Source organism: Canis lupus, chromosome 19 (genome assembly GCF_011100685.1).
Source record: "Canis lupus familiaris isolate Mischka breed German Shepherd chromosome 19, alternate assembly UU_Cfam_GSD_1.0, whole genome shotgun sequence".
Lineage (NCBI taxonomy): Eukaryota > Metazoa > Chordata > Mammalia > Carnivora > Canidae > Canis > Canis lupus.
The window spans coordinates 22,100,398-22,118,475 of record NC_049240.1 but is presented as its reverse complement, the minus strand read 5'-3'; the positions used below and the strand labels follow the sequence as shown (position 1 = coordinate 22,118,475).

Sequence of the window (18,078 nt, the reverse complement as noted above, 5' to 3'; positions counted from 1 at the left end):
ATGTAGAGAAAGGGGACCCCTCTTGCACTGTTGGTCAGAATGTGAACTGGTATATCCACTCTGGAAAACTGTGTGGAGATTCCTTAAAGAGTTAAAAATGGAGGTACCCTACGACACAGCAATTGCACTACTAGGAATTTACCCAAAGATAGGGATGCAGTGAAAAGCCAAAACACCTGCACCCCAATGTTTATAGCAGGAATGTCCACAATAGCCAAACTGTGGAAGGAGCCTCGGTGTCCACTGAAAGATGAATGGATAAAGAAGATGTGGTATATATATATATATATATACCGGAATCTTAGCCATTATAAATGATGAATACCCACCATTTGCTTCAAAGTGGATAGAAGTGGAGAGTATCATGCTGAGTGAAGTAAGTCAATCAGAGAAGGACAATAATTATATGGTTTCACTCATACAGGGCATATAAAAAATAGTGGAAGGGATTATAGGGAAAAGGAGAGTAAATGAGTACTAAAAATCAGAGAGAGTGTCAAAACATGAGTCTCCTAACTCCAGGAAAAGAACAATTGGTAGTTGAAGGGGAGGTGGGGGGGATGGGGTGATTGGGTGATGGGTACTCTGGGGGGCACTTGACGGGATGAGCACTTGTTGTTATATGTTGGCAAATCGAACTCCAATAAAAATATAGAAAAAAAATTTTGAGCACCACTGCCAAGCTGAGGAATGGGTTATCTTCACCATCTTTGTCTTCCAGTTGGATGCAGAAGAATCCATGGAATACTCCTAGACAACTAGATAAGGCAGTGTGGTCCCCTATTAACAGCCTGGGGCATAAGTCTCCCCTTCCTATTCAAACCACGGGACAGGGATTTAAGACAGTAAGACCTTCTGTGGTCAGCTCCTGAGATCTAAAGTGGCCATCATAGCAGTCAGCCGTTACATCCAGTGATGTGACTCTCATTTCCACATGTTGGTATGATCCTGCAGGTGTAGACTACGGTAAGAACTTTGGATGGTTATGCTCCCGGGAAGCTTGTTATTCACTAGTTCCACAAAGTCAACAAGAACAGAACCCCTTCAAGAGCCCCACACTGGAATGAGTAACATTTGTACAATATCCTTCTTTATAGCATAATTAATAACCGCAAAAGTCAAATGGGTACTGGACTAAAGGGTAAATCAAATGAATGACAAAGTTCCTTATGGGCTGATATGGAAATACTCGACATGTTATATGAAAAAAAAAATAGGTATAGGACACCATACATCATACATCAGCAGTTTTCAAGATATGACCCAAGGACCCCTAAGGATGCCCGACATCCTTTCAGGGGGTCTGCTAGGTCCTCCCTTTCCAACTACATGTTGGAAACTACATATTTCACTACATGTTCCAACTACATATTTCCTTCTACACATCAACTAAAAACCATATCACAACAGAGTGAATGCAAAAGCAGATAGGACAAACCAGCTGTTTTGTTATACTGTACCTATACTAAAGAAAGGTTTTCAAATGTGAAAATGCTTTGCCTCACTGATTTTATTTTGGAAAATGCATTTTATAAATTATAGGCCTAAAACATCACTATATAATAGCTTTACCTTTTTAAAAATTTTTAAGTATCTTTATAATATTGGTATTGATAAATATAAGTCACATTTAAAAAACTCTTTGGAGGCCTCAAAAATTTAACAGTATGAAAGGATCCTGAATCTAAAACGTCTAAGTACCAGGGGTATATACACCACCCTTTGTGTAAAAAGGGAAGAAAAATATCTTTGTACTAGCTTATATATGCATGAAGGATCTCATGAAGAATAAACCAGTAGTGGTTAAGCAAAGAGAGGGTAGGAAACGGGCAGGTGGAAAACCCCTTACTCAAGCTCTCATTTAAAAAAAAAAATTCTGGAGCTATGAAAATGTATATAGCCTATTCAAAAAAAGTTTTAAGAGGAGATGGAGGCTGCAGGGGTCAGCCTGACAGGAGATGGGGACAAAGTCAGGCTGAAAAGGGGAAGGGGTGCAGTTTGTGTATGGAGTATCTATGTTCCTCACATCCAAAACCATCTCTGGGCAAAATTCTGAAGGATTCTTCTCTATAGAGATGAAACCAAGAGACCCAGAGCTAATGGTATGAAACTCTTCATCTTAAACTATACCATGTACCCACACATCACCATTTAATCAAAGTCTGCAATAGGTGAGGTAAACAGAAAAACTAGCCCAAAGAAAAGCGAGGTAATTCAGGATCTAAAGAAAATTTATAACAACAACAAAAACACAAAGTCATGCACCCAAAAATACTGGATAAGTTACTGAACCTACACTGCCAAGTGGATCTGACTGAGGAAAATGGTACAGTGTTCTAATAGTCATCTTAGAAGAATTATTATACATGCTAACCATATGTTCATGTAGAAATGGTACCTTTATATGCATATAGCAGAAATAAAAAGAATGTGCTTTAGTATCAGATACAAACCCATTTCATTCACTATATGTGTGCTCCTAAGAAATGTATTTAACTTCTGAGTCTATTTCATCCAACATAACCTGGATGATACCTGTCATACAGTTAATACAAGAATTTAATGAGTCACTGTTTTCTGATGTGATAACACATTCCCCAGCACTTAGGGAATTCTCAGTAAGTGCCACTCATATTCCTCATGATGCAGCAGAAATAGCTGACAGTGTGTTACTGTAAAATAATCTAAAATATATATATATATTAGTGGCTGTCAGAAGTTGGGGGTGGGAGAAATGGACAAGCTGGATTTTATTTTTTAGTTTAAATAAATTAAAAAAATAGAAGTCACCATGAAATATGCTTTAAGGTTAATCATTTAATGTATTAACATTTCACCTATAAACATACAATTTGCATATACAGGGAAAAACAGGTTCTGAGGACATAAGAGAATACCAGAGACAGGGAAGCAATCAGAAAATAGATCAATTCTAGGGGTGAAAAATGGAACTGCATTCCATGCCTGTGTCTACATAAACTTGGGAAGGAGAAAGAAAAATGAAACAGATCATAACTAATGTAGAAAATATACCTGGGCCATTTGTCTCAACCGTACAAACATCCTGGGGGTCCTGGTCTGGCCTGTTTCAGGATGATCATCTGAAACACAGCCACTGGTCTCTCCCTTCTCTTTACTAAGACTCTGAAGTGCACTCCAGGAATTAAAAGATCAGATTGGCATGTGTGCAAGGTCAGTGGCCAACTTCTTTCAGGTACATTATATAGAGGTATACATGACAGTGAAATGCCTACTCACACCTGAACAAGCTGCTTCCACCTCTTAACTTTTTTACTTAGGATTACCTAAATTGAGATCACAAAGTTAACATCTTTGGAAGCTGGACCAGGGAAATGAAGTATCTCAGCCCATCTTTATAACCACTATGCATTTCGTATCAGCATCAAGTCACTGGCAACAGTGAATTTCCAGGCTCAACTCTGTCTGCGCAGTCGGGCTGGCCAACAGGGTGCACACACAAATGCCTAAACTTCAGTTCACATCTTCCCCTTCTGTCAGTTGGGAACTCTGCTTCCTGGGCATTTCAGTGACCTAACTCAATAGTGTGTGGTTCCAGTAACTCTAAGTTCAAAATTAATACCCCAATTCAACATTAAAAACTGCTTAATATTTTGTTAGTAAAGCATACAGCTCTAGTAATGACTATAATCTGAATAAAGCCATTCTTACTATATAGGATGTAAAATCATAAAAGCAACATTTTTAACCAACAAAACTGGCGTTGTCACACATCATCTGGCAATTTTCCGCTGTATCAAATATCCAAAGAAATGACAATCAAGTGCACTTCCTTTCAGCTAGATACAGACTCTACAGTGGCCATAAGTTCACCAGAACTGTCCAGGAAACCAGGCCTGCCTGTGGTCACCATAAAGGTCATTTGTGGCAGATGCTTCCACGTGGAGATCTATTTAAATCTGCTCAGAGATGGAGTCAGTTGACCAGTAAGACACATGAGTTATGTATGTAACTGGCCACAGAAAATGAAAATAAAATTTGTGGTACTAGGAGTGTATTTTGTGGAAACGGGCCACAAGAGAGTGCGAGGACAGGCACTGTTACTGTGCTAACATTTTCTAAAGTATGCAGGACAGTAAAATGGACTAATCAGGGGCTTTATAAATTCACATAAATAATGGAAATGCAGTATTATGGGGTTTTCCAGGGCTTCAAACATTGCTGGGGCTCAAAATTAAATGTTTACACTTCTCTATGACACCTGAGTCAGGAATAAAAACAAAGCTGGTGTCCTAGTCAGGTTGAGTAATATCTTGACAACAGCAGGTCATTCATGTCCTTTGGCCTCATTTCCCATCTATAACCTGAGTCTCCCCCACAGCCATGGTCCCAAGAGCCCCAGTATGCTACCACCAGGGCTCCATGCACCTCAGTGCTTGGGGGACAGCTACAGGCCCCAATCCTGCACAATACAAGACACCTGCTCTTTAACAGCCTTCAGAAGGACAGAAAAGAGCATCCTCTACACAGTGCAATCCCTGGAAGCCTGACACAGTAACATCGTAGCTATGGCTCTCATTCCATTTTCCTCACCATTCTTTTAATAGCACTTTCTCAACAAGTAGAAAAATAAGCTATAAGTAGTCTGAGGTGGCAATAAAAATACTCAAAGCAGCCACTAAAAACATAATGTCTCTGAATAAAGTCAATCTACCTCCACATATTTGGAATTATTTTGCCTTCTTCAAATTTTAAAGGATAAAGCCCTAAAAAACTCTGAGGCTTATGTCAATTCCTAATGTGAGATATTTTCCAAGGATCAGTACCAAGAAAACAAAGACTAAAATGAAGCATTATTTTAAAGGGGAGGAGGAGGGAGGGCTGCCCCTCCCCCATCATCCTGAGCAGTCACTGGCCCTATAGATGGTGGGAATATCAACCCCACTGCCTCAGGGAAATTCCTGAGAGCTTAACAGCCCACGATTCCTGAAGTTACTTGCACCCAGTTTTGATCTAAGGCTTGTAAATTTGATGTTTAACAGAAACTGCAACTGCATCAACTCCTTTCCACAACACTCACTCATACATCACCATACTATTAACACAACAGTAAAGTACTTGTCCCTTAAGCACTAATACCTAACTCTGAAAAGAAAATGCCTTTCAAAACAGGTGTGTTCAAAATAAGATCTTCCAGGGAGTTCTACAAAGAAACTCCTGGAATGAACCAGTGCTCCAAAAAGTTCATGTTTTAGCTAAGCAGAAGTCAGAAGTCTTCTCTACAGTAAGTGTATGGATTAAACTATGATGTCACCACTTTCAAAAGAACTATTCAAACTATTATTAAAAACATTTATCACCAACAGAAACACCCTGCAAATTATAGTATTGCACACAGGGCATCAGAAGCTATGCAAATCCAGATATGAAGGACTTTAGAAGACCCAGAACAGAGACCCTAAGGCCATGCCCGTGGCTGCTCCAGCCAGCATGCCCAGAGCCAGATCACTGTCATTGTCTCGATACCGCTCTTGAATGATGACTTGGTTGGCAGGCTGTTGTCCATAAAGTCCTAAAAAAAAGTAAAAAGCAGAACCTGTGAGAAGCAATTTGTGAAGTCCAACATTCCCTCAGAAAGACAGCATATCCTGAAAATGGTAGAGGCCACATCTCCCTGCATCTGTGTCCCTCCTCTCAGTGCCGTCTTCCTCTGGAGAGGTGTGGGGTGGCTGAGTGGGTGCTCCTCAGCTCTCCTCCACCAAAGGCTAAGGTAATGGTCTCTAAGACTGCACTAAGAGGAAATCAAGGTGCTCAACTTTCCAAAGTCCAAAGCCCCAACCACTGCAAACAGCAGGATCCTAATGAAGCTGTAAGCTTCAGTGTCTGCCTTTCACATTACACTCCCGAGGATGACAGGTAGATGGGGGACAGCGTGGGAGATACACAAAGCTGCAACAAGGCAAGAGCCAAGAATCTGCACCTAAAGGTAAATATGTAAAACCCATTTAAAAGCTAATTAGTCTCGTGATATTCATGCAAACCATTTTTAAATTATACCTTAAATCTGCTAATATAACTTGCTTTTAATTTTTAATCATGTCTTTATGGGGGAAAATACTTATATTAGCGGAAAAACTTCTAAAAAGCAAACTAAACAAGTTTAATATTAATTTGCATGATTAAAGTTTACAACTGGAATGTATCATTTGTTCTATACTTCACAGCTATGTTGACTAATAGCTAATCAGCTTTAAAATTACTCGAATATAAACAGCGTTAACTTTCCTTCCTGACCCACTATTCACTTAAGAATTCAACCCTAGGGGAGGGATCTAGAAACTAATCCAATAGTAATGTATTCATGCAGATAAAAACCAACAGCAAAATAAAGGCTAACATTTAGAAGTGTTTATCACTCTAAGCATTTAGAGTACTACAAGCATTTACGTGTACTGACACTTAATCCTCACAACCTTGTAAAAGGAGTTTACTATTATCCTCATTTTACCAATGGGGAAAAGTGAGGCACACAGGGGGTTAAGTGCAGTTAAGACATGAAAACCCAGGCACTAGGGCTACAGTTGTAAGCTCAGGACCACTAATGCCTCAAATATAATGGAGGGGGAGAAGAGAGGAGAAAACCCTAAAGCTATATAGAATGAGACCATTACAAACCTATGGGCTGATCAAGTACAGGTAACAGCACTGGAAACCAACAATCTTTTATGCAATGTTTAAATCTCAAAGTTAGGAAACTGTAAAAACTTACTTTCACAGCCTTAAAATTTTAAAGTTTTCAGTTAGGCAACTGTAACTATGAAATATAGGACAGTAAAAAATTGTAGGCTGATTTAATTAAAAAGATCCCTTGGACAATCTAAATCTGCATTTCCCACAGAAGGTCACACCAAGGGACTCCCATACCACATGACCAGGAGAGCCTTCTCCTGCAGCTCCTGCTTACCTCTGCTCCTACCAAGGAGTGAAGTCCTTACCCAAGTCAGCTGGAAACATTTCCAAGTTGTGCTTATTATAATTACCTAATTTAACTGAGTTTTCCATAAATGGCCAAAATGTGAATGTGAAACAGGCAGATATTGTTTCCCCAGGATTACTAAATCAGATACTTTAGGGAAAACTAAAGGCAGATAACATTTACAAATTACTATCAAAGCAAGGAACTGAGTAAATTATAGAAGAATCAGAAAATATGGACTTGTCATTTGTACTTGCCAAGGGAAAACTGCAGTGCAATAATGTCATCAGTACAATCTCTGTAAGACAGAAAACTCCAACCACAGAAGCCAACTTGAAGACCTAGAGCCCACATCAAAAGACAGCTGAACAACCATCCACTAATGTGGGTAAATTAAAACAGAACACTTACAGTGTGTACACAGCACCCTTTGTACTTTTTACATTGGCTGACTGACCACTGGCTCCAATCATATTACAGAGAAGGGCTTGGGGGTGTCTGGCTGGCTCAGACAGTAGAGAATGCAACTCTTGGTCTCGGGGCCCTATGTTTGAGTCCCACGTTGGGTGTGGAAATTAAAGTAAAATTTTTAAAGAGAGAGAGAGAGAGCACCTTTAACCTGCTCTATGCATGGACAAAAGGACAAAAGGCAACAGTATGTCATGAAGTTGGCAAAGCACTGGAGCATCCAGAAATGCTGAGAAGCTCCTGTCTGGTTATCAGCACAATGCTACTATGGGATGACCACAAACCAACTCGGCTCCTCTATAGCAAGTATACTTACTAGTTGGTCACAATGCTAATGTTGAATGCCCACCTACTTGACTCTGCCCTTTACAGCAAATATATTGAGGGTGTACATGAGAGTGCTTTTTGTATAAGACAAGTCAATGATAAAGACAGAATCTGATTTACAGAAATTCCCTTTATAAGCACTTGCACAAAACTTCTGCTCTTTCAAACAGTAAGAAACAGCTGAGATTATGCCAGTCTGGGAGCTGAATTAAGAGGCTGGCTCTCATGGCTTGGTCAGGCTAGGGCTTAAAAACCCATCACCAACTCCAAGATAAATGGGCAAAGAAATCAAATTTATAAATAATTATACCATGTTTATTTTCACCAGTCATCGCAGAAAAGTTAATTAAAACCACTTGACAGGATGCCTGGGTGACTCAGTGGTTGAGCGTCTGCCTTTGGCTCAGGGCATAATCCCAGGATCCAGGATCAGGTCCCACATCAGACTCCTTGGGAGGAGCCTGCTTCCCCCCTCTGCCTGTGTCTCTGCCTCTCTCTCTTTCTCTCTCTGTCTCTCATGAATAAATAAAATTAAAAAAAAAAAACACACTTGACAATCTGTTTAGACCTAACAAAGCTATCAAAACTTTTAGAGCTAACAACAATAAGCTATCTTTCAGGACGACTGAGAAACCAGTGTTTCATGAACTCCACGTGGCGTCAGAAACTGGCACACTGTTCTGAGAATCAATTGGGTAAATGGTATCAAGATTTATTGTCAGGACAACTGGGTGGCTCAGTGGTTGAGCATCTGCCTTTGGCTCAGGGAGTGATTCCGGGATCCTGGGATTAAGTCCTGCAACAGGCTCCCCTCAGGGAGCCTGCTTCTCCCTCTGCCTATATCTCTTCCACTCTCTCTGTGTCTCTCATGAATAAATGAAATCTTAAAAAAAAAGAAAAAAGATTTATTGTCATACTGTCAGATAAAATGTTATAAAGTCCAGATTTCCCTCAAAACAATCCAGAGAGGGCAGCCCAGGTGGCTCAGCAGTTTAGTGCCTACCTTCAGCCCAGGGTATGATCCTGGAGACCCGGGATCAAATCCCATGTCAAGCTCCTTGCATGGAGCCTGCTTCTCCCTCTGCCTGTGTCTCTGCCTCTCTCTCTCTCCGCTCTGTGTTTCTCATGAATAAATAAAATAAAATCTTAAAAAAAAAAAAAAAAAAAAAACAATCCAGAGAAGAGAAAAAGAGATAGAAGTGAAATAAAATTAGGCATGATGTGGTAGCTGAAGCTGATAATGGACAAATGACAGTTCATGACACTACTGTCATGTCTACTTTCACATGTTTGAGAACTTTTATACATTTCAATGTATCAAAAGAAGTATAAGTGTCTATGCTCTTTGACATATTAATATGCACAAATAAAAAATGTATCCTAAGATTTAACAGGAATAAAAAAGAAAATCAGAGATGTTTAAAGCAGTACCTATAATTGCAAACAAGAAAAAAGGAAGTAAACAGCGAATATGACAAAATATATACAATTTTAAAATGAGAAAAGAAATGCAAAAATACAAAATTGCAAAGATGAAAAATTTATTTTAATCTTTTTTTTTAATTTATTTATTTATGATAGTCACAGAGAGAGAGAGAGGCAGAGACACAGGCAGAGGGAGAAGCAGGCTCCATGCACCGGGAGCCCGACATGGGATTTGATCCCGGGTCTCCAGGATCGCGCCCTGGGCCAAAGGCAGGCGCCAAACCGCTGTGCCACCCAGGGATCCCTGAAAAATTTATTTTATATGAGGAAGGTAATTCACACCTTGTGCTAAGATCACAGGACTAACAAATACTTTGTTAAATAGTTGTGCTAAGATCACAGGACTAACAAATACTTCATTTTCTAGCATCATCATTTATTGGTTTTCAACTTGACATGAAAAAAAGTCAAGCAAGCAGAATCTCTCATAGTCCGTGCTAGTTGAGTGAACTGACTAAGTTCACTTAGTTCTGCTAAGATCACAGGACTAACAAATACTTCATTTTCTAGCATCATCATTTATTGGTTTTCAACTTGACATGAAAAAAAGTCAAGCAAGCAGAATCTCTCATAGTCCGTGCTAGTTGAGTGAACTGCATCAGACTGCAGGAACAGATGAGCGGAGAAACCCTCATGCGCTAAAAGTATGAGAAACCAAAGTAACCACCAATAATTAGAAGGACAAAGACACTTTGACTCGGGAGCCAGTGATCTCTGGCATTAGCATCAGTGCCCACTTAACCTTTCTGGTAACAGATTCTCCTTCCACTCCTTCCACTGCACTACATTTGCTCACAAACCCCTCAGATTTCCTATCTCTGTTGTTCTTGTTCTAGGCTATTCGCCAGCTCATTCTCTTATATGTGGATCTGACATGCCATGTCCACTGCAACTTGCTCCTGCCTGACTTCCTATGCTCTCCAGGCATCTGGGTGTGACCTTGATCTTCAGTACATCAGTCACATGGCTCTCAGCCCCCTCACCCTGACTGCAGGCTCTAGCCTCATAGCCAGCATTCTCTTACACCTCCCAGTGCCAAAAGTGCACCCAGGACTTGAGCTATCCTACCTACACAAGCCAGTTACTCACATCTATAATCTTTCTCAGGAAAGGTGAACAATGAAAGAAGTGCATCAAAAGCCCAGAATAAATACAAGTACCTTCCAAGTCTTTACTTCACCTGCAAAAGGGAGTATCACCTGAGTAGTGATAATTTTTGAAGGATGTTACCGGAAGAGAAAAACAGGAGACTGTTACCCTTAAAACTGGCCTCTTAGTTTGGTTGCTTCTTAATATAAGTGAATACCAGTAAATACAAATCCTCTCCTCGGGAACAAATCTAAATACAATAGTGAAGTTTTGAAAAGCCTACTCTAACTTTCTAAGGGAGTGTAAAAATACATGGGGTTTTTTTTGTTTTTTTTTAAAAAAACATAGTACCAGAATGATTTGTGCTCTATAGTCAGAAACATAGCTCATTTATCCTTAAACTGAGAAATACATATCCTTCGGGACTCCTTGATCTACCCACTAAACGAAGAGAACTGAGGAATGGAAGGTGGGCATGAGTTACCTGCATATGGATACTGGTAGGGTACAGCATAAGCCTGCCCGTTTGCAGCATAGACAACTTGAGTTCCTGGTGGGTACGCACCACTGTATGGACCACAGCCATATGTCTGAAAAGAAATAGGCCCATCAGAAATAAAATTTTGAAATTCAGCATCAATTTGTAATAAAAATTCTCAACAAAGTGGGTGGGGAGGGAATGTACCTCAACATAATAAAGGCCATAGATGACAAGCCCACAGCTGACATCATATTCAGCAGTGAAAAGTTAAAAGCTTTCCTCTGAGATCAGGAAAAAGAGATGCCCACTCTTACCATTTTTATTCAACATCATAAAGTCCTGGCCAGAGCAATCAGGCAAGAAAAAGAAATGAAAGGCAAATAAATTGAGAAGGAAGTAAATTGTCACTATTTGCAGATGAAAGAAAACTGAGAAACTACAAAAAAAAAATAATAAACTAAAAAAAGGAATTCAGTACAGTTACAGGATACAAAATCAATATATATGAATCTATTGTTTCTTTTCTCCTATCAGAATGACAAATTAAGAAACTCCATTTATGATTAATCAAAAACAACAACAAAACCCTAGAAATAAATTTAACCAAAGAAGTGAAAGACCTGTACCCTGAAAGCCACAAGACACTGAAGGAAAAAAAAAAAAAACCTGAAGGAAACACAAATAAATGAAAAAGCATTCTGTGCCCATGGATTATAAGAGTAGTTAAAAGGTCAAAACTATCCAAGGCAATCTATAGGTTCAATGGAATCACTATCAGAATTCCAATGGCATTTTTCCCCAGAAACAGAACAGTTATACAATTTTTATGGAACCACAAAAGATCCCAATTGCCAAAGCAAACCCCAAAAGACAAAGCAATCTTAAGGAAAAAAGCAACAAAGCAGGAAGCATCCACTCCCAAATTTCAAATTATACGACAAAGCCACAGTAATAACTGTATGATATTGATATAAATACAAACACACAGATCAATGGGACAAAATAGAGAGCCCAGAAATAAACCCACACACATATGGCCAATTAATCTATGATAAAGGAGCCAAGAATACACTATGGGGAAAGGACAGTCTCTCCAATGTTGTTTGAAAAACTGGACAGCCACATGTATAGAATAAAACTGAGCCATCATCTTACATCATATACAAAAATCAACTCAAAATGGATTAAAGGTTTGAACATAAGACTTGAAAGCAAAAAACTGTAATAGAAAACATAGGCAATAAGCCACCTGCCATATAAGTCTTGGCAATATTTTGATTTGATTTGACAACAAAACAAAAATAAACAATTGGGATTGCATCAAACTAAAAATCTTCTGGGAGTGCCTGGGTGGCCCAGTCAGTTAAATGGCCAACTCTTTTTTTTTTATATAATAAATTTACTTTTATTGGTGTTCAATTTGCCAACTTACAGAATAACACCCAGTGCTCATCCCATCAAGTGCCCCCCTCAGTGCCCATCACCCATTTACCCCCCACCCCCCGCCCCCTCCCCTCCCACCACCCCTAGTTCATTTCCCAGAGTTACGAGTCTTTATGTTCTGTCCTCCTTTCTGATATTTCCCACACATTTCTTCTCCCTTCCCTTATATTCCCTTTCACTATTATTTATATTCCCCAAATGAATGAGAACATGTAATGTTTGTCCTTCTCCAATTGACTTACTTCACTCAGCATAATACCCTCCAGTTCCATCCACGTTGAAGCAAATGGTGGGTATTTGTCATTTCTAATGGCTAATATTCCATTGTATACATAAACCACATCTTCTTTATCCATTCATCTTTTGATGGACACGGAGGCTCCTTCCAGAGTTTGGCTATTGTGGCTATTGCTGCTAGAAACATTGGGGTGCAGGTGTCCCGGCGTTTCATTGCATCTGTATCTTTGGGGTAAATACCCAACAGTGCAATTGCTGGGTCGTAGGGCAGGTCTATTTTTAGCTCTTTGAGGAACCTCCACACAGTTTTCCAGAGTAGCTGCACCAGTTCACATTCCCACCAACAGTGTAAGAGGGTTCCCTTTTCTCCGCATCTTCTCCAATATTTGTGGTTTCCTGCCTTGTTAATTTTCCCCATTCTCACTGGTGTGAGGTGGTATCTCATTGTGGTTTTGATTTGTATTTCCCTGATGGCAAGTGATGCAGAGCATTTTCTCATGTGCATGTTGGCCATGTCTATGTCTTCCTCTGTGAGATTTCTGTTCATGTCTTTTGTAAATGGCCAACTCTTGATCTTGGCTCAGGTCATGAGATCAAGCCCCGCATCAGGCTTAGCACAGGGCACGGAGCCTTCTTAAGATTCTCTCTCCCTCTGCTCCTCCTCCTCCTAATTACTTAATAATAAAAAAATAAAAATTTTCTGCACAGCAAAGGAAACAGTCAATGAAATGAAAAGGCAACCTACTTAGGGGTGCCTGGGTGGCTCAGAGGTTAAGCATCTGCCTTTCGCTCAGGGCATGATCCTGAAGTTCCAGGATGAGTCCCACATCGGGCTCCCTGCCTGGAGCCTGCTTCTCCCTCTGCCTATGTCTCTGCCTCTCTCTGTGTGCCTCTCATGAATAAATAAATAAATAAATAAAATCTTAAAAAAAAAAAAAGGCAACCTATTAAATGGGAGAAAATATTTGCAAATCATTTATCTGATAAGGGATTAATATCCAAAACATATAAAAGAAAGTCATACAACTCATTAATAACAACAACAAAACTAAAATGGTCAGAGAATCTGAATAGACATTTTTCCACAGACAGCCAACAAATATAAGAATGTTTAACATCACTTATCATCAGAGAAATGAAAATCAAAAACACAATGAGAAATCACCTCATACTTGTTAGAATGGCTACTATCAAGAAACATAAACAAAAAACAAGTAACAAGTGGCAGTGAGAATGTGGAAAAATGGAAACTCTGTGCACTGTTGGCAGGAACATAAATTAGCGTAGCCACTATGGCAAATAGCATGGAGGTTCCTCAAATAATTAAAAACAGAACTACCATAAGATGCAACAATTCTACTTCTGGGTATAAAAATGGATAAAAATGAAAACATGACTCAAAAAGATATATAGTCATACCTTGTTTTATTGTGCCTTGCTTTACTACACTTTGTAGATGCTATAATTTTACACGTTGGAGGTTTGTGGCGACCCTGCATCAAGCAAGTGTACTGGCACCATTTTTCCAACAGCATTTGCTCATTTCATGTCTGTGTGTCAGATTTTGCAAATTCTCACAATATTTCAAACTTTTTCATTGTTATATTTGTTACACCAATCTGATCAGAGGTCTTTGTTTTGGTGTGCCACAAACCATGCACATAAAATGGGCAAACTTAATTGATAAATCTTGTGTGTTCTCACTGCTCCACTAACCACTAGTTCCTGCCTCTCCCCATTCAGGCCTTCCTATTTCCAAGACCTAACAATTCTGAAATGAGGCCAATTAATAACCCTGGGATGGTATTTAAGTGTTCAAGTGAAAGGAAGAGTCGCCTGTCTCTCACTTTAAATCAGAACCTAGGTATGATTAAACTTAGTGAGGAAGGCATATGGAAAGCCAAGACAGGCCAAAAGCTGGGCCTCCTTCACCAAGCAATTAGCCAAATTGCAAATGCAGGGGAAAAGTTCTTGAAGGAAATTAAAAGTGCTACTTGGGGGAGTGCCTGGGTAGCTCTGCTGGTTAGGCATCCAACTCTTCATCTTGGCTCAGGTCATCATCTCAGGGTCCTGAGATGGAGCTCTGCATCGGGCTGCATGCTCAATGCAGTCTGCTTGAGATTCTCTCTTTCTGTCCTTCCCCCTACTCATCTTCTTTCTCTCTCTGAAATAAATAATAAAATCTTTAAAAGTGCCACTCCAGTGAACATACAAATGGTAAGAAAATGAAACAGCCATATAGTTAATATGGAGAAAGTTTGAGTAGTCTGAATAGAAAATCAAACCAGTCCAACATTTCCTTAAGCCAAAGTCTAATCCCTAGCAAAGCTCTGACTCACTTCAATTCTGTGAAGGCTGAGGGAGGCGAGGAAGCCAGCCTAGCAGCAGAACCCCCTTCAGTAATTTTTAGCAGTTCCAGGAAGAAGAATATGAAGCACTAGGAAAGTTGCTGGGTAGGAAGACCCTGAGGTCTAAGAACTCAGCAGGTGACTGGGCAATCTTCCAGTAACAGACATCTATGAATGGGCATTGCCAGAAATGGGCAGTGGACCCAACTTTCACTGACCAAGTGAATGACTACTATATTCTGGGAAATCTGGAGACAAAAGGCCCAGCCTTCTTTATAAACTTGCAGGTGGGGGGAAGGGGAGGACAGACACGCGTACAGACAATTACAATTCCGGTTGTCATGTGACAAGTACTATATGACATAGGGAAGAATAGGTTGCTGCTGTCAGACAGATACCTACATGGTTTAAACCTGTTGTCTTATAAAAGCAGAGCACAGGAGTTAAGCTTCTGGAAGATGGCAAAAATGTAGATGTTCCCTATTCTTCCTGCTAAGTATAACTAACAATCCTGAACATAATATATAAAAGAAACATAAGGAGACTCTGAAAGGGACCTCAGGACCCTAAGAAGGACAGATGGTGAGCTCTCTGGGTTTCCTTTTTGGCTCCTACATCCTAGACTAGCTAAAGGAGAAGAGAGGAACCACTAAGTACAGACAAAAAGGCCTCAATAAAAGCCTGCTATCTACCCAAAATCCTTGGGAGGAAAGGTGCCATCTGGCAAGAGAGACCATTTTTAGGCAGTAACTGCTCTACTCCCATCCAGTACTACAGAAATAACTGTGGCCCCACCCCAACTTCCACCAGCAATACCAAGTACAGAAAGTAAACCTCCATTCTCTATACTTGGCTGCAATAAGGCAACCCCTGCCCCTGTTCCAAAGTAATATCAGAGAAGGTCAAGTAAGGAGCTGAGAATATCATCCCCACCGGATGTAAACAACACACACACCTCTAGTCTCATGCCATGGTGTTAGTGGAGAACATGTAAGGAGCCAGAACTCCCACCTTTTTCTGGCACAAACAATGCCCCTCCAGACTTGTGGGATACAATCAGCAGAGACCTAGTGGCAAACAAGTGCTCATCAGTAACCACAATATTAGTGGAGGCTAGTGGGGAGCAGTAAAGAGGACTCCTCCAATTCCCATACAGGCTGATATCAGCAGAGACCTGGAGGAGGGCCTAAATTCCCAACCCTCCTGACAAGAAGGTGACAAGAAACCCACCCCCTGGGAGTTTGGCTTAGTGGAGAACCTACACTTCCATCCCTACATGGCAGCAACACAGTAACTGTCTCTTCACCCATAACAGCATTGGGAGGAAGTGCACTGAAATACAAGATTTAAGTTAAGATTCAGTCTTATGATACTGAAAATGTCCAAGTTTTGATCAAGAATCATTCATCATATCAAGAATCAGGAAGATTTCAAAATGAATAAAACAAAAGAGATCAATATGACAAAGATGTTGGAATCATCTAGAAAGGTTCTTAAAGCAGCTATCATAAAAATATTTCAAGAAGCAATTATGAACATGTCTGAAATACATTTTAAAAAGTCTCCACGAAAACAGAAAATCTCAGGAAAAACTATGTAAAGATACATACACATATTTATATATTTTCAAAATATAAAAAATGAAACTTTTAGAAAAAAAATCTATAAAAAAATACAGTGAATGAGCTTAATAACAGAAATGACAGAGAAAAAATTAGTAAACATGAGTATAAATTGGTGAAAATAGATCAATAAAAAAAAATTAACAGAATCTGAGATATCTAACACCCATGTCATTATGTTCAAAAGAGAAAAGGGGTAGGACTGAAAAAACATTCCAGAAATAATGGCCTAAATTTTCCCAAATTTAGGGGAAAAAAATCTACATATTCAAGAAACTGAATACCAAACAAGATAAGCCCCTGCAAAATCCATACCAAAACACATTATAGTCAAATTCTCAAAACTAAGGACAAAGAAAGTAGCCAGAAACAATGCACTACCTACATGGGGGAAAAATTTTAATGATAGGAGATTTGTCCTCAGAAACTATGAAGGCCAAAGGAAATAGCACACACTTGCCAAATGTCCAAAGAAATGTCAGACTTCTATACTAGTGAAAATATCCCTCAGAAATAGAGAAGAAATCAAGACATTCTTGGGTGAAGGAAAACAGAATTTGCTACCAGCTGATCCTAAGAGAATGGCAAAAGGAAGTTCACCAAGCAAAAAGTAAACAATTGAAAAAAGGAATCTTGAAACATCAGGAGGTAAGAAAATATGGTCAGAGCAGAAATGCACGTAAATATAATAAACTTTTCTTCACAGCTTGACTTTTCTAACAAGTCTGACAGCTGAAACAAAATCTCTAATATCAACTAATGTGGTTCTCGTATATAAAAGAAATGTAAACACCTGATTTTGAAAAATACATATATATGAATGACATAATAACTAGAGCAACCACTAAAAAGGCAATAGAAAGAGATACACTCAAGAAACATTACAGATAAATTAAAATTCAATTTTTGGGGCAGCTGAGTGATTCAGTTAGTTAAATAAGCATCCAACTCTTTTTTTTAATAATAAATTTATTTTTTATTGGTGTTCAATTTGCCAACATACAGAATAACACCCAGTGCTCATCCCGTCAAGTGCCCCCTCTTTGTTTGGGCTCAGGCCATGAGCTCAGGGCTGTGAGATAAAGCCCACGTCAGCTCTGTCAGCTTTGGATTCTTTCTCTCACTCTGCCCCTCCTCCCGCTCTCTTTCTCCCCACCCTAAAATAAATAAATCTTTTTAAAATATGCAATTTTAAAACATGTTCAAATAACTCACAAAAAGCGTAAGAGAACATAGAGAAATTTTAAAAAGAGAACCAAAGGAAAACAAAAAACAAGTGGCATACTTAAACCTAACATATCAAAAATTACATTAAATGTAAATCGCCTTAACATATCAATTACAAGATAATTTGTCATAAATACAAGGAGAGATGACCCAATTACATACTGCCTATGAGAAACTCACTTCAAATGTAATGATATATGTAGCTTGAAAGAAAAAAGATGGGAAGAGATAGCATGCAAACAATAAAAAGTACGCAGAAGTGGCTATATCAATATCAGAGCAGGCATCAGACAAAAGAAACAGAAAGGGTCATTACATTATAATACAGTTAATCCACCAAGAAAATATAAGTGCCTCTTGACCAAACAACAGAGTTGCACATGTAAATCAGACAAC

At 39.3% G+C, this 18,078-nt stretch overlaps 1 protein-coding gene across 2 annotated transcripts in view; it reads right to left on the bottom strand.

Moving 5' to 3' along the window:
- Positions 1–2,797: 2,797 nt before the first annotated feature.
- PLEKHB2 (pleckstrin homology domain containing B2) overlaps positions 2,798–18,078 on the bottom strand; it is a 49,839-nt gene continuing 34,558 nt past the window's right edge. For both annotated transcript variants that reach the window (XM_038564803.1, XM_038564804.1), the window contains exons 7-8: positions 10,809–10,914; positions 2,798–5,551 (exon numbers count right to left, since the gene is read on the bottom strand). In XM_038564803.1, the coding sequence (XP_038420731.1) occupies positions 5,415–5,551; positions 10,809–10,914 (243 nt within the window). In that variant the 3' untranslated portion in view covers positions 2,798–5,414. The remainder of the gene's footprint in view (positions 5,552–10,808; positions 10,915–18,078) is intronic.